General features: G+C 61.7%; 1 protein-coding gene across 1 annotated transcript; it reads left to right on the forward strand.

The window, feature by feature from the left end:
• The first annotated feature begins 4751 nt into the window (after positions 1-4751).
• On the forward strand, positions 4752-13440 carry DCAKD (dephospho-CoA kinase domain containing). Its single transcript, XM_054176889.1, has 4 exons — positions 4752-4863; positions 7744-7947; positions 9946-10033; positions 12844-13440. Exons 1-4 carry the CDS (start codon positions 4752-4754, stop codon positions 13127-13129), a joined length of 690 nt encoding a protein of 229 aa, XP_054032864.1. The 3' UTR covers positions 13130-13440.
• The last annotated feature ends 7701 nt before the right edge of the window (positions 13441-21141 follow it).

Consider the following 21141-nt stretch of genomic DNA (forward strand, 5'->3'; position numbering starts at 1 on the left):
GCGAGCATGCGGGGACCGGGCTGTTCCGGGGCCGGCACTACAATTCCCATCAGCCTTTGCAGCGCCCGGGGCAGGGCTCCGGGAGGGGGAGGGCTCTCTCACACCGGGGCAGCCGGGCAGAAGCTACCCGCCGCGGCTAGGAGCCACGACCCAGCCCCTCCGCCGCCCGTCCCCCGCGGAGGCCGCGCTGTCCGCGCCCCAGCCTGCTACTCGCCCGAGGAGGCTGGGCCGAGCCCACTGAGGGCGGCGCCGATTGGCTGATTTAGGGACCCCCTCTTCCTACCAGCCAATAGACGCGCGGGACGCTGCCGCGGGGTGAAGGCGGGCAGAGGGTGAGTGGGTGAGGGCGGCGCGGGGGACCCTGCAGGGACCTGCCTCGGCCCTCGCACCCCGCGGGCAGCGCCTGGGCCCAGCCCGCTGCGGGCCTCGATGACCCCCGGGGTGTCCCGGGACCCCGGTGACCCCACTCTGCTCTCCCGCCGGACCCGTGGCGCAGCCTGACCTGCTCGGTCTGATTCCCCCAAGCCCTGCCACAGGCCCCGGGGCTGGGAGAGCTGCGGGAGCGGCCAAGGGCAGGGCTGGGGAGCACTGGGAAAGCAGCGCTTGGCAGTCGGCCCCGCCTGGCAAAGTCTCAGCACACGGGATGGGACCCGGGACTGGCTGGAAGGCCTAGAGAGGGGGTCATGGTGCTGCTGAATTCCCCCCCCCCCCCCCCCCCCCCCCACAAAATTAATGATGCATTTAATAGTTTTTTTCCTCTTAATTGCAGTCTTCTCAAGCCAAATGCCAGGTCTGTCAGGGCACCAGACCCCAGTCAGAGCCAAAGAGGGAAGCAGGAAGAGGGCTGGGTGTAGTATGGCACTGGAGGATACATTTTGGGTCAGTCCTCAGCCCCACTGAGTGGATGGCTTAAGGTGGACGACTGTGCTGGGGTCTAAAACCAGGGGAGCTGGGACCTGGGGGGAGTTTGGGCCACCTCAGTCTTCAGAAGCTGTTGAGTTCGAGGTTACCTTTCCCAGGGCCTCATTCCTCACCACAGGAATAACTCACTGAGTTTTCCACTCTTGACTAGCCTCTGTGGCTTGCATTTTGGCTTCTGATTTAGTTGGCACAGGGCAACTCCCCCAAGGAACTGGGGGTGGGGGGAACTGCTTCTGGCTCCTTCCTCTAACACCTGCAGGACCGGGCTGGCCTCTACCCTTGTGTGCAGTTCAAACCCAGGCTCGTTAAATATTTATACTTCATGCCATGGATCTTCTATCTGTGCAGGCCCTGTGACAGCACAACTGTGCTCAGCTCCCCCCCCCCTTCCCCTTTGGCCCTGGTTTCTAGAACAACCCTTTCCAAGTGCTCTTTACCCCTGCAGGGACGCTTGCAGCGGCCGCCTGCTTGCAGAGGTATGTGACGGAGGGACAGAAATAGCTGAGGGCATTTTGGGACCAAGTCCCAGCTGAGGCTGGAGGCCAGAGCAGTGGTTTTAACTGCAGCTTAAAGCCTGTATTTACTCTGCACGGGCAGGAGATGTTTTAATGTGTTTTTAAATTAAAGCAGGAGAGTGGAGCCTCCACCTCTCCACGGCAACGCACCAAAGGCCTGATCCTACTGGTGCAGCGTTAGCCCTCGCAGGCTGTTGCAGGGGGTGGATAAAAGCCTGCCAAGAAGGGCAGGGTTTTAACCTGCTGCAGTAAACAAACAGCTCCTCTGTTGCACCGAGCCCACCACAACCCTGGGAGAGGCTCCCCACGGGGACCGGGCGCTGGCTTGGCAACACAGCTTGGTATTTAAGTCAGCCTCCTGCAAAGCACTGATGTTTACTCTGAATGCCCTTTCTGGTTGCCTGTGAATTCCCCCTCCTTGTTGCTGGAGTTTAACCCCATCTGTCTGCCTGGCTCTGGGAAGGGAGGCCAGCACGTGGTGCTGCTGCTGCGGGCGGCTCTCGGCAGCCACGAAGCGAAGTCGCTCTGCGGCCGCTGCTGCCAGGTGCTGCTGGCTGCTGCTCCGGCTTCCTCCCCTCTGCTGAGCTGCCTCCAGCTGCCATTAGACTTAGCCAACCTCCTTCCCCTGCCCCAGGCTGTGGGTTTGGGTCCTCTTCACGGGGCCACATGATGAGGAAAGCTGTCTTTTCTTTCTAGCAGTGCTGGGCTTTCATAGCCTCGATAAGGTTGGAAAAGACCTCAGAGATCGAGTCCAACCTGTCACCCAACACCTCCTAACTAAACCATGGTGACTCCAGCACTGCCCTGGGCAGAACATTCCAATGCTTGAGAGCCCTTCCAGTGAAGAAATATTTCCTGAGCTCCAGCCTGAACCTCCCCTGGTGCAGCTTGGAACCATTGCCTCTGCTCCTGTCTCTTGCCACCAAGGAGCAGAGGCTGCCCCCTCCTTACTCCAACCCCCTTCAGGTAGCTGCAGAGAGCAATGAGGTCTCCCTCAGCCTCCTCTTCTCCAGCCTCAACACCCCCAGCTGCCCTGCAGCTTCTGCCAGCCCTGTGAGTGTACAGCAATGGGGGGGGGGGGGGGGGGATGGTGCAGGCAGCAGGGTGCTGTGTGTGCCAGGTTTGGTGCCTGCAGGGAGGTGTGACACCAGAACCAGGTTAGGCAGAGCAAAGGTTACTGAGATGCTTGGGTTTGTGGCTCACAGTGGGAGGCAGTGTGAGCTATGTCTCATTTCCTCCAGGCAAAAGGAAACAGAGGGCTGCCTACCAGCAGCCTGGCTTCTGGCCAAAATGATGCAGACTGTTGCTTCTCACTTGCAAGAGCTAACAGCCACAATGGGGTGTGGGAGGTTCAGACTCTGTGCCCGTGAGGGTGGTGCCACCCAGCACGAGGTGACAGCAAAGTCCAGGCCTCTGTCCTGGGGGATTTGCAGGAGCTGGCAACACAAAACTCTGCTCTTGCCTGAGACTGAGGTTGGTTCATGGGAGCTGGAGAGGGTGCACTGGGGTCTGTTAAGGGTGAGTGTGAAGAAGGGGCCAAGGGCAATGAGCACAGACTGGAACCCAGGAAGTTCCAGCTCAATGTGAGGAGAAACTGCTTTGCTATGAGGCTGCTGGAGGCCTGGAGCAGGCTGCCCAGAGAGGTTGTGGAGTCTCCTCTGGAGAGATTCCAAACCCCCCTGACCACTGTGACCCTGAGAAAGCTGCTGTGGGTGCCCTGCTTTATTTAGCAGGGATGTTGGACTGGATGATCTCCAGAGGTCCCTTCCAACCACCACCAGTCCATGATTCTGTGCTCTCAGCTGCTGCCTTTTTGGGGGTGCAGATATCACCCTGCTCTCAGGGGGCTCCACTCCTGACCAGAGCTGCTGGACCATTTGGTTCTGAAAGGGCTCAGGTGGGATTTGAAGGGTTGCAGGGTTTGGACTGAGTGGGAAGAGATCTGGGTGCAGGAGCTGTGGGAACAGGTGGGGTGCTCTGGGTCAGCTGTGGGACTTTGTGGTGCCCTCCCAGCCTCAGTGCCAGACTCTGCCTTTAGTGCCATGACACAACTTCAGTGCTCCCATCTGGGATTTGTTGTGTCCATTGGGCAGCTGATGGCTGTGCTGGCTTCCAGTGAGTGTGGGGAGGTGACTGCTTGCCTGCCCTGTGCACTTTGCATCCCCTCTATGTCAGAGGAAGCTTCTCCCTTGCACTCTGGCTGTAGAGACTGAGCAGGACCCTTGAGAGCAGATCTGTGGAGAAGGACTTGGGGGTGAAAAGCTGAACAGTAGGCAGCACTGAGTGCTGCCAGCCCAGCCCCAGCCCTGCCCTGGGCTGAGCCCCAGCAGTGAGGGCAGCAGGGGCAGGGAGGGGATTCTGCCCTCTGCTCTGCTCTGCTCAGACCTCCCCTGCAGGGCTGGGGCAGCTCTGGAGCCCTCAGCACAGCCAGGGAGCTGGGGGAGCAGGGCCAGAGGAGGCCACAGCAGTGCTGGCAGGGCTGGAAGCCCTCTGCTGGGAGCCAGGCTGAGAGAGTTGGCCTTGGGCAGCCTGCAGGAGAGAAGGCTCCAGGGAGACCTTCTGGTGGCCTTGCAGTGCTTCAAGGGCCCAGCAGAGAGCTGGGGACAGAGCTTTGAGCAGGGCCTGATGGGACAGGACAAGGGGGGATGGTTGGAAAGGGCAAGAGGGAGCTTGAGAGTGGAGAGAAGGAGAAAGGTTTGGCACTGAGGGTGGGGAGAGCCTGGCCCAGGCTGCCCAGAGAGCTGGGAGCTGCCCCATGGCTGGCAGCAGTGCAGGGGAGGTTGGTTGGGGCTGCTTGGGGCTGTCCCTTCTGGCTGCAGGGCTTGGACTGGATGAGCCTCACAGGTCCCTTCCCACCCAAACCAGTCTGGGATTCTGGGATTCTCTCCTTCTCAGTCCAGGCTGAGCTGTGATCCTAATTCTTGCCCTTTGTTCCTGTGTCCCCTCCAGCACCCTGCTAGACATTTCCCCTGCTTCAGGGGGGGTGCTGTAGGTGAGGCTGTGGCTGGATGCGTGGAGGTGCCGAGGAGAGCTGCAGACAAACCAGCTGGAGGGGCTTGGAGCTGGCTGGAGTTGCAGGCTCCAGGGAAGCTTGTTTAACCCAGTGCTGTTCCCCAGCCTGCCACCCAGGGCTACCCACCTGAAAAGGGGGTTCCAAACTCATGCTGATGTCTTGGTGACAGCCGGAGACTGTCTGAAAAGGAGCTGGGGACGAAGCTGCCTGTGTGGGAGGAGTGTCTGATGTGCAGTGCGAGCAAACCAGCCCTGTCCTGCTGCCTTCTCCGGCGCTGTTGTTTTTTTCCCTTTCCATTCCAGATGTTCCTGGTGGGGCTCACGGGTGGCATCGCGTCGGGGAAGAGCACGGTGGTGGCCGTGCTGCGGGAGCTGGGCTGTGCCGTGATCGATGCCGATGCCGTCGCCAGAGAGGGTGAGTTCGGCGGCGCTGGGCTGCCTGCCCCCGGTTTCCCCTGACAACTGCGACGGCTGCGGGCAGCGCGGACGGCAGAGGGTGCTCTGGCCACGTCCGAGGAGCTTCTCCCTCCCTCTCCCCAGCCCGGGCGGCTCCGTGGAGCTGCTGTCTCGGGAGGGACCGCAACTAGGATTGATTAATGAAAACCAAAACTGAGAGCCCATCCTGCTGAACGTCGGGAGGGGAACCTGCCCTGGGATGTCCTCTCCCGGGGTGCGTCTCTGGAAGCCACCTCCAGGCAAATGTAGCACAGGATCACAGAAGGGGTTGGGTTAGAAGGGACTTCAAAGCTCATCCAGGGACAGGCAGGGACACCTCCCACCAGCCCAGCTTGCTCAAGGCCTCATCCAGCCTGGCCTTGAATACCTCCAGGGAGGGATCATCCACAGCCTCCCTGGGCAGCCTGTGCCAGAGTCTCCCCAGCCTCACTCTCAACAATTTCTTCCTCCTCTCCACTCTCAGTCTCTCCTCTCCCAGCTCAAAGCCATTGTTCCTCATCCTGGCACTGCCAGCCCTTGTCTAAAGTTCTTCCCCACCACACAGATGTGGTTCTGTGTGCAGCAGGTTCCCTCAGCTGAGCTGATGTCCTGCTGAGCCCCAGGACACCTTCCCATTCCCTGGGTAGGTGAGGTGGGATCCTGACACACTAGGAAGAGAATTTCCCTCTGTGCTGGATGTTGCTGGCTTGGTAACTGAGAGCTCAGCCCACAGCATGTGCCTGACCACACTCAAATAAGAGGGTGTGAGGGAATGGAAGAGGGCAGATTGAGGCTGGAGATTAGGAGAAATTCTTTCCACTGAGGGTGGGGAGGCTCTGGAGCAGGCTGCCCAGGGAGGTTGTGCCTGCCCCCTCCCTGGAGGTGTTGAAGGCCAGGCTGGATGAGGCCTTGAGCAACCTGGGCTGGTGGGAGGTGTCCCTGCCCATGGCAGGGGGTTGGAACTGGATGATCTCTGAGGTCCCTTCCAACCCAACCCATGCTGTGAGTCTGTGAGAAGAGGCTCTGAAGATCTCAGATCAGGGCTGGGTCTGTGTCACTGCACACACACCCCACCCCCGCCTCTGCTCCTCCCTCTCTGCTCTCCAGGCTGCAGAAAAGCCCCAGAAAGCCATCAGCAGGACTGGAGCAGCCCCTGCTCTCCTTGGTGACCTGCATGGTGTGGGGCAGGATGTTAGTGCCTCTGCTGCCCCAGGGATGAGGAGGAGGAGAGCAGCTCCGGCTGCAGCGGCTGCCCGCGGGAGGGTTGGGGGCTGCAGAGGGGCAGGCAGTGCCTGTGCTCTTCTCTTTGGGGAAGGACTTAGAGCCTGCAGCCACCCAAAGCTGGGATGCTCTCAGCATTTTATTGCACTGTAATTCCCCTGGAGGTGTGGAAAATTTGCTGGAGATGCTAAAAGCCCTGGGAGACGACAGGGAAGCACAACAGCTGCTGGCTGTGGGCTCCCCACCAATCACTTCACCTTCCTCCAATTCCTCTCTCATCCCTGTTTATTTACTGGGTGGATTTCACCCCTCCTGCAACTGCCTCCCTGTGAAATTCCACAGGAGAAAGAAATTGGTCTGAAAGACTTTTATTAGCCTTGGCCTGAGGTTACAACCTGTGGCAATATTCCTGGATTTGGGAGAGAAAATTACCTGCAGTCTGCCAGCCTCTGTGGTTAGCCTCAGCTTGCTCTTAATTATGGCTTTATTACTGCTCCCTTTTTGTTGGTGATGGCTTTGGGGGGGGTTGTCTAGTCTTTTTTTTTTTCCAGTGGCTTTAAAATTCTGTGCTCATGTAACATCAGAGCCCCTGAAAGTATGGATGGGGAACTGATCTCTGGGAAGGCTTCTGTGTTCATTCTCCTGATGAATTTGGTGGCTGAGGTGGAAGGCAGTGAAAAAAAACAACCACAAAAGACCTTGGAAGCAGCCAGAGCTGCCTCAGAGCAGCCTGAGTTCTGGAGGCTGCATCCACCTTGTGCTGAGGTTTCCAGCTAAAATAAACCCAGTGCTGGTCCCAGTCCCTTTAGGCTCTCCCTGCTTGACTCCTCACAGAATTCGAGACCCCCAGCATGGAGGGGTTGGAAGGGACCTCTGGACATCACCCAGTCCAACCCCCCCTGCTCCAGCAGGGCCCCCACAGCAGCTTGCCCAGCAGCACAATGGCCAGGGGGGGTTGGAAGCTCCACCAGGAGACTCCACACCAGGAGACTCCACAACCTCTCTGGGCAGCCTGCTCCAGGCCTCCAGCAGCCTCACACCAAAGAAGTTTCTCCTCCTGTTCAGATGGAACCTCCTGGGTTCCAGTGTCCTGTCCCTGGGCACCCCTGAGCAGAGTCTGGCCCCAGCCTCTTGCCCCCCAGCCTTTAGCTCTTGCTGAGCATTGCTCAGCTCCCCTCTGGGGCTTCTCTTCTCCAGGCCAAACAGCCCCAGGGCTCTCAGCCCTTCCTCCTCAGGGCTGCTGTCACCCTGCAGGCACTGGGAATCAGCCCTGTTCCTGCTGGTGCCTTGGCTGGGAGCCCTCAGTGTGTCCTTCCCTGCTGACCCCTAACCCCGAGCAGCAGCAGCAGGGGGACCAGGGTTGTGGTGCTGAATTAATGCCTGCAGGATGCTTCGATCTCTTTGGGGTCAGCCTTCAAAGGGACCTTGGGCTGGGGTTTGTGGCAGCAGCAGCACTGGCAGGTGTGCACTGGGCTGGGCTCAGGCTGGGCTGGGCTCAGGCTGGGCTGGGGCAGATCTGCAGCCCACCAGGAGCAGCTCAGCCGCTTCGAGAGCAAACCTCGCCTGAGGCCGATCGCCCTTGCAGCCCACGACTGCGCTGCACAAGCAGCTCTAACCTCTGGCTGTTTGGTGTTACCAGTGGTGCAGCCCCACTGCAAGGCCTACCAGCAGATTGTGAGCTCCTTTGGCACCGAGATCCTCCTGGGGAACGGGGAGATAAACCGCGAGGCTCTGGGGAGCATCATCTTCTCCCAGCCGCAGAAACGGCAGCTGCTGAACTCCATCACCCACCCCGAGATCCAGAAGGAGATGCTGAAGCAGATCTTGAAGTACTTTGTCTTAGGTGAGAGGCCTCATCCCAGCACAGCAGGGCCCTGCTCAGGCAGGAGCTGTCCCCCTCTGCCTTTGGTTTTAAAGCAGGGAGAGGGGCAGGAAGCAGCAAGGGAGCCGGCGCTGAGCGACAGCCTTTGTGCTCTGCCACCGGTGGCCTTTTGCAGCAGCCTTTGGAGGATTCATTCCTGCTTTTCACTGCTGCCCTTCAGCACCTTCTTCTTCTATGGTTTAAAGTACATCTGTAGGGCCTCAGAAAAGCATTGTGAGGCCTCTTCTGAGATTACTTGCTGGATAATGTCATAGCTTCCTGAAACGGCCAAAGCTTCTTCCCTGCCCCCAGCCTCCTCGGGCTTCAAGGCAAGCTGAGGAGCCCTTTGAAGCCTCGATAAGGTGAGGAATGGGCTGACAGCTGTGGTTGCCAAAGCCCTGCTTGCCCCCCCTGACAAATCCAACAAATACAGCTGTCAAAGTCTGCCTCATCAAACGCCAGATAAGATCACCAGCTGGTTTGGAGGTCTCCGTGTAGACAGAAGGACGTCTTCATAGAGTCAGGCTGAGCCCTGTGACAGCTGAATGGGCCTTGTGCTGGGGCACCGCAGGGGCCAGGAGGAGGAGAAAGCACAGAGGAAGCAACAGGCAGGAAAGCCTGGAGCCTTGAACAGGCAGGAGTTGGAGACTTGAACTGGGGGCTGCGAGCTGGGGAGCTGCTGCTGTCCTGCCCCTGGGCGAGAGCAGCGCTGGCTGCAGCAGGCTGCGCTGGCCTCATTAGGCAGCTTCTAATGATTCGCGATCGCTGGCTCCGGGCGCTCCGCAGCGCTGTGGAGGGAAGCTCTGATCGATCCAACCCGAGGGCAGCCACTAGTCCTCTGGGCAGAGATGCTGGGGAAGTGCTGCCTGCTTGGATGCTGATGTCTTTGTTGAGGCTTTTTCTGTGGTTTGTTTGGGGTGTTTTTTCCTCCATGGCCAGCTGGGCTGGGGGGAGGTTAAGTGAGAAAGGGGAACTGGAGGTGTCCCCGTGGCTGGGGGACGCAGCGGGGAGCGAGATCCTGGCTCAGAGCTTTTCCCTGCCCTGGCCCGTTCCCCAGGCTCAGCAGGGTGTACCCCCAAGTCCCTCACATCCCTGGGGGCTGGGGGTGCTTGTGAAGGTCAGAGGCATGTGGAGAGCCTGGGCTGGGCTGCAGGGTCTGGGAGGACAATGCTTCCCAGCTCTCCACGTGGCGATGGTGGTTTTGAAGCAAACTTGGCCAGCTGTGGTGAGGTTACAGACCCTGGGACTGTGCCTGGAGGCACCCCCACCTTTCAGTGTCCCAGCTGGGAGAGGGCTGCAAGGTTCTCCCTGGGAAAATGGAGCTGGTTAGAATCATCAGGGTTGGAAGGGACCTCAAGGATCATCCAGTTCCAACCCCCCTGCCATGGGCAGGGACACCTCCCACCAGAGCAGGTTGCCCAGAGCCCCATCCAGCTTGGCTTTAAAAGCTTCCAGGGGTGGGGTTTAGCCAAAGCTTTCCCTGAAGGGGAGAAAACTGAGCTGGGGAGGCATCAGCTCAGGTGACCCCAGCCTGGAGAAGCCTTGGGCAGGAGAGGAGAGTGGGCTCTGCAGTGGGCTCTGCTGCCGCTCTCGCCAGCCAGGCACAGGAGCTTTTGCTGCAGCTGCTCATTTCAGCTCCTCATTATATTTCTGCAGCTTCACCTTTGCTCTGAGATCATCCAGGTTAGGGTTTGCTGCTGCCTTTTGGTTTGTTTTTTTGTTGGTTGGTTGGTTGGTTGGTGTGGGGTTTTTTTTTTATCCTCTGGAAACTTGGAACATTTCCTCCGTGAGGGAGGAGGGCAGGGAGGCTCTGCTCTCCTCTTGGCTGGAGCTGTGGGGCTGCAGGGCTCTGCTGCTTGCTTTGCCAGAGCAGGTCTGGGCATGCTGGGTGTGCACCATGAGGGATTTGGGAACCCCCCAGAAATGCTCTTTCCTTATAGTTTGGGGGGGCTGGGGGGGGGGATGTTGTCATTTGTGCAGGCTACCGCTACGTCATCCTCGACATCCCTCTGCTCTTCGAGACCAACAGGCTGACCAAGTTCATGAAGTACACTGTCCTGGTCTACTGGTGAGTGCCACAGCAGCCAGGAGGCTGCCACCTCTCTGAGGGGCAGAGGGGACTGTCACAGCCCTCCCACTCTGGTGAGGATTTCTCTGCTGCCTCTGCTGTGTGGGTGTGAGGAGTGACACTTCCATTTGTCCTTGTGCAAAGGAGCTTCTTAATGAGCCCCCCCCCCCCCAAACAGATTGCATCAGCTCCCAAGGGACCCTCAAAAGTCATCCTGTCCACCCCCCTGCAGTGAGCAGGGACACCTCCAACTAGAGCAGGGAAAAGTGCTGTGCAGGGAGGGTGGATGAGCACTGGAACAGGTTGCCCAGAGAGGTGGTTGAGGCCCCATCCCTGGAGATATTCAAGGTGAGGCTCAACAGGGCTCTGAGCAAGCTGATCTGGTTGGGGTTGTCCCTGCTGACTGCAGGGGGGGTTGGACTGGGTGAGCTTTGGAGGTCTCTTCCAACCAGGGTGATTCTGTGATCTTGGATACAGGGGAAATCAGTGGGCTGGGGCCTCCTGCAGCCACGAGGCAGGGTTTGGGGCACTGCCCAGGTGTCACAGGCTGTGGCAGTGCCAGAAGCACGCAGCAGGGTCAGCCTGGGCAGCACCACGGGCACAGGATGCCTGCACTAGGTCCAAAACGAAGCAGGGCACATCCCCCTGCTGCACCACAGCCTTTCCCCCATGCCAAGGAAATTCCCCCCAGCATAAAACTGCCTGACCAGCTCAGTTGGGAAGCAAGTGAAGCTTTTATTTACAAGCAAAAACTACAGTCTAGAAATATGGAAATGCAGTGAGTGCTGGAGTGCTGCATCCAGTTCTGGAGCCCCTGCTGCAGGAAGGATCTGGAGGGGCTGGAAGGTGTCCAGAGAAGGGCCACAAGGAGGAACAGAGGGCTGGAGCTGCTCTGCTGTGAGGACAGCCTGAGGGAGTTGGGGTTGTGCAGGCTGGAGAGGAGAAGGCTCCAAGGAGACCTCATTGTGGCCTTCCAGGATCTGCAGGGGGCTCCAGGAAAGCTGGGGAGGGACTTTGGAGGGTGTCAGGGAGGGATAGGACTGGGGGGGGGGGGGTGTGGAGCAGAACTAGAAGTGGGGAGATTGAGATTGGCTGTGAGGAAGAAGTTGTTGCCCAGGAGGGTGGTGAGAGCCTGGCACAGGCTGCCCAGGGAGGTGGTGGAAGCCTCCTGCCTGGAGGTGTTTGCAGCCAGGCTGGAGGTGGCTGTGAGCAACCTGCTGTGGTGTGAGGTGTCCCTGCCCATGGCAGGGGGTTGGGGCTGGCTGAGCCTGGAGCTCCCTTCCAGCTCTGTGGTTCTCTGAATATGCACAAGGTCTACAACATTGACAATTTATAAGCAACACAAGAACTGCCCTGGACAAAACCAGGGAGTTACCAACAGCCTTCCCTCTCCCCTGTACAGGGGACAAGAGAAGAAAGAGGGCAGCAGGGAATTGCTGTTAGTGCTTAGCCACAGCAATGCAATGCAGCCCAGGTCAGCAAAGGCAGCAGAAGCCAGAAGCCAATACCTGCAGAGCAAGGGGAGTGAAAAGAGAGGAAGTTAGTTTGTAGACACTTTATGTGAGTGCTCTGTCCAAGGGGATGATTTAGACCTTATCATTATTTTCCCTTTTTACATCCAAGGGTCATTTTATTTACATTCCATCACTTTCTGTTCAAACCCTGGGGAAAATTTTCTAGGCCCAGCCTAAGACTCCCACACTGTCAAAACCAGAATCACAGAATGGTTCAGGTTGGAAAAGGCCTTCAAAAACTGGCTGGAGGGCCAGGCCCAGAGAGTGGTGGTGAATGGTGCCACAGCCAGCTGGCAGCCAGGCACCAGTGGGGTGCCCCAGGGAGCAGTGCTGGGCCCCAGCCTGTTCAATATCTTCATTGATGATCTGGATGAGGGCATTGAGTCCATCAGCAGTAAATTTGCAGATGACACCAAGCTGGGGGCAGGAGTTGATCTGTTAGAGGGCAGCAGAGCTCTGCAGAGGGACCTTGCCAGGCTGGGCAGAGGGGCAGAGGCCAAGGGCAGGAGATTGAACACAGCCAAGTGCCAGGGGCTGCACTTTGGCCACAGCAACCCCAGGCAGTGCTACAGGCTGGGGGCAGAGGGGCTGAGAGCAGCCAGGCAGAGAGGGACCTGGGGGTAGTGGTGGACAGCAGCTGAACAGGAGCTAGCAGTGTGCCCAGGGGACCAAGAAGGCCAAGGGCATCCTGGCCTGCAGCAGGCAGAGTGTGGCCAGCAGGAGCAGGGAGGTCATGCTCCCCCTGTGCTCAGCCTGGAGTCCTGTGCTCAGTTCTGGGCTCCTCAGGTCAGGAAAGAGGTTGAGCTGCTGGAAGGTGTCCAGAGAAGGGCAAGAAAGCTGGGGAGGGGTCTGGAGCACAGCCCTGGGAGGAGAGGCTGAGGGAGCTGGGGTTGCTTAGCCTGCAGAAGAGGAGGCTCAGGGGAGACCTTCTTGCTCTCTGCAGCTCCCTGCAGGGAGGCTGTAGCCAGGTGGGGGTTGGGCTCTTCTCCCAGGCAAGCAGCACCAGAACAAGAGGACACAGTCTCAAGCTGTGCCAGGGGAGGTTTAGGCTGGGTGTTAGGAAGAAATTCTTCCCAGCAAGAGTGATTGGCCACTGGGATGTGCTGCCCAGGGAGGGGGTGGGGTCGATGCCCCTGGAGGTGTTTTAAGAAGGGCCTGCAGGAGGCACTCAGTGCCATGGTCTGGTTGATTAGTGAGGGTTGGGTGATTGGGTGGCCTTGAGGATCTTGGGGGTCTCTTCCAGCCTGGTTGACTGTGTGATCACCAAGCCCTTCTTTCCCTTCCCTGCCCTGGCAGCGACCCCCCGACGCAGCTGGCACGGCTGATGCGCAGGAGCGGGCTGGCGCGGGCGGAGGCCGAGGCTCGGCTGGCCGCGCAGCTGCCGCTGGAGGAGAAGCGCAGGTTGGCCTCCTGGGTCATCGACAACTCCGGGGAGCGGGAGGCCACCCGGCGGCAGGTGCTGCGGCTGCACGCCCGCCTGCAGGGGTCGCTGCACTTCCTCTGGGCACGCCTGGCCGCGGGCGCGCTGGCGGCCGGCCTCGCCGCGCTGGGCTACCTGCTGCTCCGGCGCCTCGGCTCCTAGCTCACCTTTTCTTCTTGGCGTGGAAGAGGCCTGGATTTCCAGGTTTGAAAAGGGCACTGAAAGGCCACCTCCCGTAATGAGCTTTGCCGGCTGCATGCAGACAGCAGGGTGAGGCTGCTCCTTGCAGGCTTCCCAAGGTGAATGTAGCCGGGGGTGGGGTTTCCAATCCAGCACCATCTCCCCTCTCCTTTCTTCCTGCTCGGTTTCTTTCCCCACCAGCTGTGCATGTGGCATAGAACAGCTCCCCTTGGGTGGCTGAAGCTGGTGGAGGGAACACAGAAACCCAAAATCTCCCAGCAGAGTGGAAGTCCTCCAGAGATCATCCAGTCCAACCCCCTGCTCCAGCAGGGCACCCCCAGCAGCTTGCCCAGGGGCACAATGCCCAGGGGGGGTTGGAAGCTCTCCAGACAAGGAGACTCCACAACCTCTCTGGGCAGCCTGCTCCTGGCCTCCAGGACCCTCAAAGTCCAAAAGTGTCTCCCCATGGAACCTCCTGGGCTCCAGTTTGTGCCCATTGCCCTTTGTCCTGTTGCTGAGCACCACTGAGAAGAGTCTGCCCCCAGCCTCTTGCCCCCCAGCCTTTAGCTCTTGTTGAGCACTGAGAAGCTCTCCTCTGGGGCTGCTCTTCTCCAGGCTCTCAGCCTTTCCTCCTCACAGAGATGTTCCAGGCCCCTCAGCATCTTTGGAGCCTCTGCTGGACTCTCCACTGTCTGTCTCTCTTGCTCTGGGGAGGCCAGGAGTGGACCCAGTTGTCCTCACTAAGGCAGACTAGAGGGGGAGGAGAACCTTCCTTGACCTGCTGCTCTTACTCTGTTTAATGCACCCCAGGAGACCATTGGCCTGAAGGGTCTCTATGGAGTGACTTGGGTGAATTTGGGCACTTTTATGTCTTCCAGGACAATCTCTTCACTGGGGAGTGGGTGGCCTCTCAGGTCCTCTTTCTACTGGCATCTGGCCTCAGGTCGATCCTCTCCCAGCTCCAGACAATCTGAATTCCAGTGTGGATTTTCCCCTTCTGATTTAGTGAGGAATATGCTGGGAGTGGAGGGGGGGGGAAGGCAGCACTTCATTTGCCAGGGTTTAGGTGTTCAGCTGGCTGCTCACCCTCCCTCCTGCCCTCTTAATCTCTGCTATCATCACTGGTGGTCTGACACATCCCTGGAGCAGGCTGAGACCTGCCTTGTTGAGGCTCATTTACCGCTGTTAGCTCTGCGCGTTCCGGCGGGGCGAGGCGGGCGCAGGCTGTTCTCGTTTGTTTTAATAAAGCAGGGAGCAGCGGGCGGCTCCCCGCGGCCCCCAGCCTGCCGGCGCTGCTGCTCCCTGCCCCGCTCCGGCTCCTTGCCATGCCGCCGCACGGCCGCGCTCGGTAAAGTTCACGGCGCGCAGGCAGCGCTGCCGAGCGTGCTCCTGCCGCTGCCCATGCCGGGCCGGCTCCCGGGGAGCTCCCCGCAGCATCGGCCCCCGCCCTCAGCTTCTTAGGAGGGGGAGCTCTGGCATGGCCTTGGCTCTGGGCACCCCACAGCGTGGCTCTGGCTTCCTGGGGTGTGAGCCTGGTTTGCTGTGGTCACACATCCTGGTTTGCTGTGGTCAATGCTTAACTGCAGGAGAGTTCTGTCCTGCTGCCATCCCCCTGTCCTGCTGCCATCCCCCCCGTGTGCCATCCCCCCCGTGTCCTGCTGCCATCCCCCCCCTGTCCTGCTGCCATCCCCTTCGTGTCCTGCTGCCACCCCCCCGTGTCCTGTTGCCATCCCCCCCTGTCCTGTTGCCATCCCCTTCGTGTCCTGTTGCCATCCCCTTCGTGTCCTGCTGCCATCCCCCTGTCCTGCTGCCATCCCCCCCCTGTCCTGCTGCCATCCCCCTGTCCTGCTGCCATCCCCCCCTGTCCTGTTGCCATCCCCCCCTGTCCTGCTGCCACCCCCCTCGTGTCCTGCTGCCATCCCCCCCTGTCCTGCTGCCATCTGCCCTGTCCTGGCACTTTGAGAGAGGCAGCTATTGCCCACCCCGTGCACGGTGGCTCCTGAGTCCTCCTGGGTTCTTGGGCTCAAACTGACCTTCCTCCTCTCCTGCCTGGCCGTACTGGCCCAGCAGACTGAGATGCAGCAGACCAAGGCAGCACCAACCTGAGGGCACAGCCACCTTTGCCAGGGTGTCACAGCCCTGCCCAGCCAACTTGTGCCCCTTTTGGGGTCGAGTACTCTTCCCACCCCCTCTGCTCTCCTCTGTGCCCAGCCTTTTGTCCCGGGGTTCCCATTCCTTACGCCGGGGTCCCTGGGAGAGCATCCCCAAGCTGGGACACCCACCCTGGGTACCCCAAGGTTTCAGGCCGTGCTGGGGGAAGCCATAGAGAGGCGATACCCCCCCCGCCCCCGCTGCCTCCAGCCTCCTCCCGCCCCCTCCCCTGCATTTCATGCTTAATCGCCGCGGTGCCCGGAGTCCCTCGCAGCCGCCATCAATCAGGGCTGGCACAGGACGGTGGCAGCCCGAGATAAGCTCTGATTGTCTCGATCCCTCCCGCCGCCAACGCGATAAACGGAGCTGCGAGGAGGCCGCAGGGGAGGAAGGAGCGAGCGAGACGGAGCCCTAATCGCATTTGGCTCTCGGCTCCTGCCCTGCTGACGTTCGCCAGCGCTAACGACTTTAGCAGGGACCAGGGAGCGCGCAGGGGGCTGCCGAGGGACGGGGGGGCAGCGAGGTGCAGGACTCCCCGCTGTGGATTTGGGGTGCCCGATTGGGGGGTGCTCAGTGCCCCACGCTGAGCTGAGGGTCGAGTCCCCTGCCACGGGCTGCGTTCCCTGGGCATTGGCATCCGCTGGGGAAGGAGTCCCGAGCCTGGTGCTTGGCCACCGGGTCCCTCCTGCGTGGCGCTGATGTGCTTCCCGTGGGTGCTCGTGTCCCTCGTGGGTGCCACATGGTACCCAGCCCCAGCACCGTGTCCCACCCCTGGCCACCCCCGTGGGGACAAGCTGGCAGGACCCCCCCTGCCCACGGCAGTGGCCATGTGGCTCAGCCCGCAGCTGTCCCCCGCGGTGCTGGATGTGGCAGGTGGCTCTGCTCCGTGGGCTGCTGGGGGGCACCGACAGCTCAATCAGTGGCCGTGGAGGGGCCCTGAAGGACAACCTGTGCCCACCCCAGCCGAGACCCCTGCGCTTGGGACACCCCTGAGCTGCCTGCCCCGGGGCCGCCACGGCCCGTGGGTGCCAGCACGGCCCAAGGTGACTGTGCCACGTCTGGCAGCCCTGCCGCGTCCCCCGCGGGCCGCCGCAGCTCCTTGCCATCGATCGGCAGCGTCTGGAGCAGGCGAAGGCTGTTTGAGCAGCGAGCGCGGCCCCGCGCAGCCCAAATATTTAACGGCTGCGGATTGGCGGCGGGATCGATGGCGCTGCGGCTGCGGGGCTTCGGGACAGACCTCCCTCCCCAAAGCACCCCCTCCAGAGGGCACCCCCTCCCCAGGGCAGCCCTTCCCCGCTGCACCCCCCCCCCCAGAGCAGCCCCTCCCCAGGGCAGCCCTTCCCCGCTGCACCCCCTCCCCGCTGCACCCCCTCCCCAGGGCAGCCCCTCCCCAGGGCAGCCCCTCCCCGCTGCACCCCCTCCCCAGGGCAGCCCTTCCCCGCTGCACCCCCTCCCCAAAGCACCCCCTCCCCAGAGCACCCCCCCCCCAGAGCAGCCCCTCCCCAGGGTAGCCCTTCCCCGCTGCACCCCCCCCAGAGCAGCCCCTCCCCAGGGCAGCCCTTCCCCGCTGCACCCCCCCCCAAAGCACCCCCTCCCCAGAGCAGCCCCTCCCCAGGGTAGCCCTTCCCCGCTGCACCCCCTCCCCAAAGCACCCCCTCCCCAGAGCAGCCCCTCCCCAGGGCAGCCCCTCCCCAAAGCACCCCCTCCCCAGGGCAGCCCCTCCCTGCTGCACCCCCACCCCCCCAGTAGTCTTTTCTTCCACGCACCCCCTTCCTCGCTGCACCCCCTTCCTCAGAGCGCTCCTTCCCTGCCGCACCCCCTTCCCTGGAGTACCCCCTCCCCGCTGCACCCCCTCCCCAGAGCACCCCTCTATCACATTACCCTCTTCCCTGAAGCACCCCTGTTCTCCAGTGCGCCCCCTCCCCAGAACACCCCTTTCCTGCTGCATCCCCTCCCCACAGGATCCCGTTCCCAGTGCACCCCCTCCCTGCAGCACCCCTTCCTCAGCTCACCCCGTTCCTGCAGCACCCTGTACCAGGGCAAAGCTTCCCCAGAGCACCCCACTCCCGGAGCACCCTTTCCTTGGAGCACCGCCTCCCCAGGGCACCCCATTCCTGAAGCGCCCCCTGCCTTCAACACCCCTTCCACAGTGCACCTCCATCCCTGGCGCCCCCGTCCTTGAAGCCCCCACCCTGTTCCCCACCGTATCCCCTCCCCAGCACCCATCATGGGGCACCCACTGGGCAGGTGGCCTGGAGCTGGCCAGTACCCCCCGTGGGGCTGTAGGGTCAGGGTGATTTCCCCCCATCCCCGCGGGGACTGTCCCCAAACGTGGCCTGGCAGTGCCCCAAGACCCCCGAGGGAGGGAGCCTGAGTGTGGTGCCACCGCAGGGCAGCAGTGCCACTGCACGGCTGCCGGTGTCACAAGTGTCGCTGTTCCCGTGCGGGCTCTGGAGCGTGGCACAGTGTCGCTGTCACTGCCTGGCCCTTGGGGTGTCAGCCGGTGGCACCGTGGCTGCACAGGCCCACTCGTGTCACGCAGAGCCGCGGCACAGCCCTGCTGTACGGCAGGGCAGCACTGCTGCTCCCGGGAGTGTCACACGGTGTCACTGTCCCCACGCAGTGCGCAGGGTGTCGCTGTCACTGCGAGGCCGCGGGGTGCCACGCAGTGTCACTGCAGCTCCCGTGGGTTGTCACACAGAGTCACCGTCAGCGCGGGCTGCACGGGATGTCACACAGCGCTGTGTCACTGCGTGGCCCACGGGTGTCACGCAGCGTCACCATCACTGCCGGCCCGCAGTGTATCACCCAGCGTCGCTGTCACCGCAAGGCCCGGGGGGTGTCACCCAGCCTCACCATCACTGCGCGGCGCGGGGTGTCACACACTGCCGCCGCACAGCGTCCTCCTCGGTGCCACCCACGGTGGGCTGCCACCCCCGTGTCACTCTGCACCCCTCCCTGAGCTGCCTCACGCCCCGTGGGGCAGGCTGGGGACAGCACAGCGGGTCCCCGCCGCCGGGGTCCCCCGTGGGGACACCTCTCCAAAGCTGTCCCCCGGGCCGGGTGCTGCCCCCACGCGAGCTGCCATCTGCCGCCAGCGCGCAGGGCGCCTGCAGCCGGGCGCTAATGAGGCCGGCGCTGGCAGCCCTAATTGCCGCGCGGCGGGAGGGTGGCAGGTCCCGCCGCGTCCCTAATGAGACAGTGTGACAGGGACAGGATGTGCCACCGCCACCTCCCGCCCCTCCCGCCCGCAGCTGGGCTGCCCGCGCCGGACCAGGCACGGGGCCTGCCATCGGGCACGTCCTGTGCCCAGCGAGACCCTGGGACAAGTGGCCAGCCGGGCAGCCAGCTAGCCAAGCAGCCTGGGGTCAACCAGCCTGGTGGTCAAGTGGCCGCCTGACCAGCCAGCTAGGTGACCAGCCAGCTAGGTGACCAGCCAGCTAGGTGACCAAGCAGCCAGCCAGCCAACCACCACCAAGCCATCTACCAACCAACCAGCCAAGCAGCTAGTTGGCCAAGCATCTAGACCACTGGTGGCTAGCCACCCAGTGTGCCAAGCAACCAGCTAGCTAGCCACCCAGACAATCAATACCTAGCTAGCCACCTAGCTAGCCACCCACCCAGCCAGCCAGGTAGCCAGCCAGCCAAACAACCAGCCAGCCAGCCACCCAGCCAAACAACCAGGTAGCCACCCACCCAGCTAGCTAGCTAGCCAGCCAGCCACCCGGGTAGCTAGCCAGCCAGCCAGCCACCTGGGTAGCTAGCCAGCCAGCCAGCCACCCGGGTAGCTAGCCAGCCAGCCAGCCAGTTGGCCTTCAAGCCAAGCAGCCAGCCCAGCAGCTGGCAGTGTTCTACCTACCAGCCAGCCCAGCCGCGCTGAACCAAGCAGCCAACTGGCCAGCTCTCCAGCCAGCTGTGCCACCAACCCATGTGGCCAGCCAGCCAGCTCCCCTCCTGGCCACCAGCCACAGCCAACCCCCGATGAGGAGCACCATCTGCCCACATCCAGCCAGGCACTGGCACCTGTCTTGCCCTCGCCTCCATCCTGCAGCCCTGTCCCCATATGTCCCTCACCTGCTGAGCCAGGTGTTGAGTGGGGACACCTCCATGTGTCTGTGCCTGCACTGGTCACCTGCTGCCTGTCCTGCTGAGCCCTGACACATTCATCACAGCAAGCAGGGCACCAGATGCCTCCCAGCCCACCCCTGGCCAGAGGCACCTCCGGCTCTGGAGATTTGGAGCCTATTTTCTCCCCAGCCTGGCACCAGGAGGTGAATGCTGGCTCCTGCCAGGATCATCTCCACCTTGGGGCTTCCCTTGCTCCCATCATTGATCCTTGCCTGGTGCCACATCTCCCTGGCATCTGCAGCCTGGGAAACTGCTCCTTAATTCCACCTCCTGATCCTCTCTGCTCCCAGCAGGGCAGTGGTGGTGGCTTTGCTGAGGTGACACAGGTCTGGAGGCTGCATGACTGAGGTGGCTCATGTCCTCCCTGGAGTCCAGGGGATGGTCTGGACAGGAGCACCCAGCCTGACCTTCCTGCTCTGCTTCTGGAGCTGGCTGTCTGGATTAATGGATGCATGGGGGCATGGGAGGGACAGAGGGATGGAGGGAGGGCTGGATGGAGCTTGTGGGTACATGGATGGATGTGTAGATGAATGAAGAGATGGAGAGCCATGAAGAGAGGCAGAGACTCCCAGCATGGACACTGGGACACAGGGTGGATGTGTGTGGATGGATCTGAGGACGAATAGATATATGGACATGTGTGGATATAAGGACATGAGGAGAGAGAGGGGGAGGGAGAGAGGGAGGGAGGGAGGGAGGGAGGGAGGGAGGGAGGGAGGGAGGGAGGGAGGGATGGATGGATGGATGGATGGGTGGATGGATGAGTCCCACCACGGCAGTGGGAACCAGCAGAGGAAGCCCCAGGTGGGAGCTCAGGAGATGTGAACATCTCTCGTGCTCTGCCCCAGCCTGTGCAGCCCAGGCTGCAACCTCTCCAGGGTGTCCTGCCCACCTTGGCAGGGGGGCCCAGGAGTCCCCATCCCAGGCCCATACAGGGGGCACAGGGTGAAGCTGGGGGGCAGCACCCAAAGCCATCAGGGACAGCTTGCAGACACCAGCTCCTTCCCCTGGCTAATCAGCAAGGGCTCACACCAGGCTCATTAGCTTTTCCCAGCTCGGAGTCCTAATTAGTGCTGAGCCACCAGCGCCGTGGCCCCGCAGTCACCGTGTGACACTGGCGCAGTGTGAGTGTCCCCCGGCCAGGTGTGACCCCCACCGGCAGCGGCTGCAGGGAAACTGAGGCACGGCACAGCGCCAGCCCCCACAGAAGCCCCTCGCCCGTCCCCAAATCCTCCTCAAGGAGAGCTCCCTCAGCGAGCAGACAGTGACAGACGAGGGGGGGACATGGCCACCCCCCTATCCCCCCCCCAGGCCAACCCCGTGGTGTCCCCTGGATGTCACCCACCCACCTGCCCGCGTGACGCTGCCAAAGCAAACAGCCGTGGGCTCGGCCGCGCATCGATTCTGCGGGAGCTGCTGTTTGCTTAACCTTTGCAGAGGAACCGTCGAGCGGAGCCGCAGCCGGCGCCGCAGCCACTGCAGCCGCCGCCGCCATCGCCGCTGTCACCTCCCGGCTTTGTCCCTTTTCCCCTTCCCGCGCCGCCCAGCGCGGCCCTTCAGGGCCTTGCCCAGCAGTTCGGGGTCTGTCCCCTAACCCCGGTCCCAAACCACTGCACCCCGTCCTCATGCCAGCGAGCACCTCGGGGTGTCCCGCCAGGGCCACCTGGGGGGTTGTACCCATCCGTAGGGTGCTGCTGCCCCGGGGTGGCATTGAA

The sequence above is a fragment of the Dryobates pubescens genome, chromosome 36 (assembly GCF_014839835.1).
Source record: "Dryobates pubescens isolate bDryPub1 chromosome 36, bDryPub1.pri, whole genome shotgun sequence".
Taxonomy (NCBI): Eukaryota; Metazoa; Chordata; class Aves; order Piciformes; family Picidae; genus Dryobates; species Dryobates pubescens.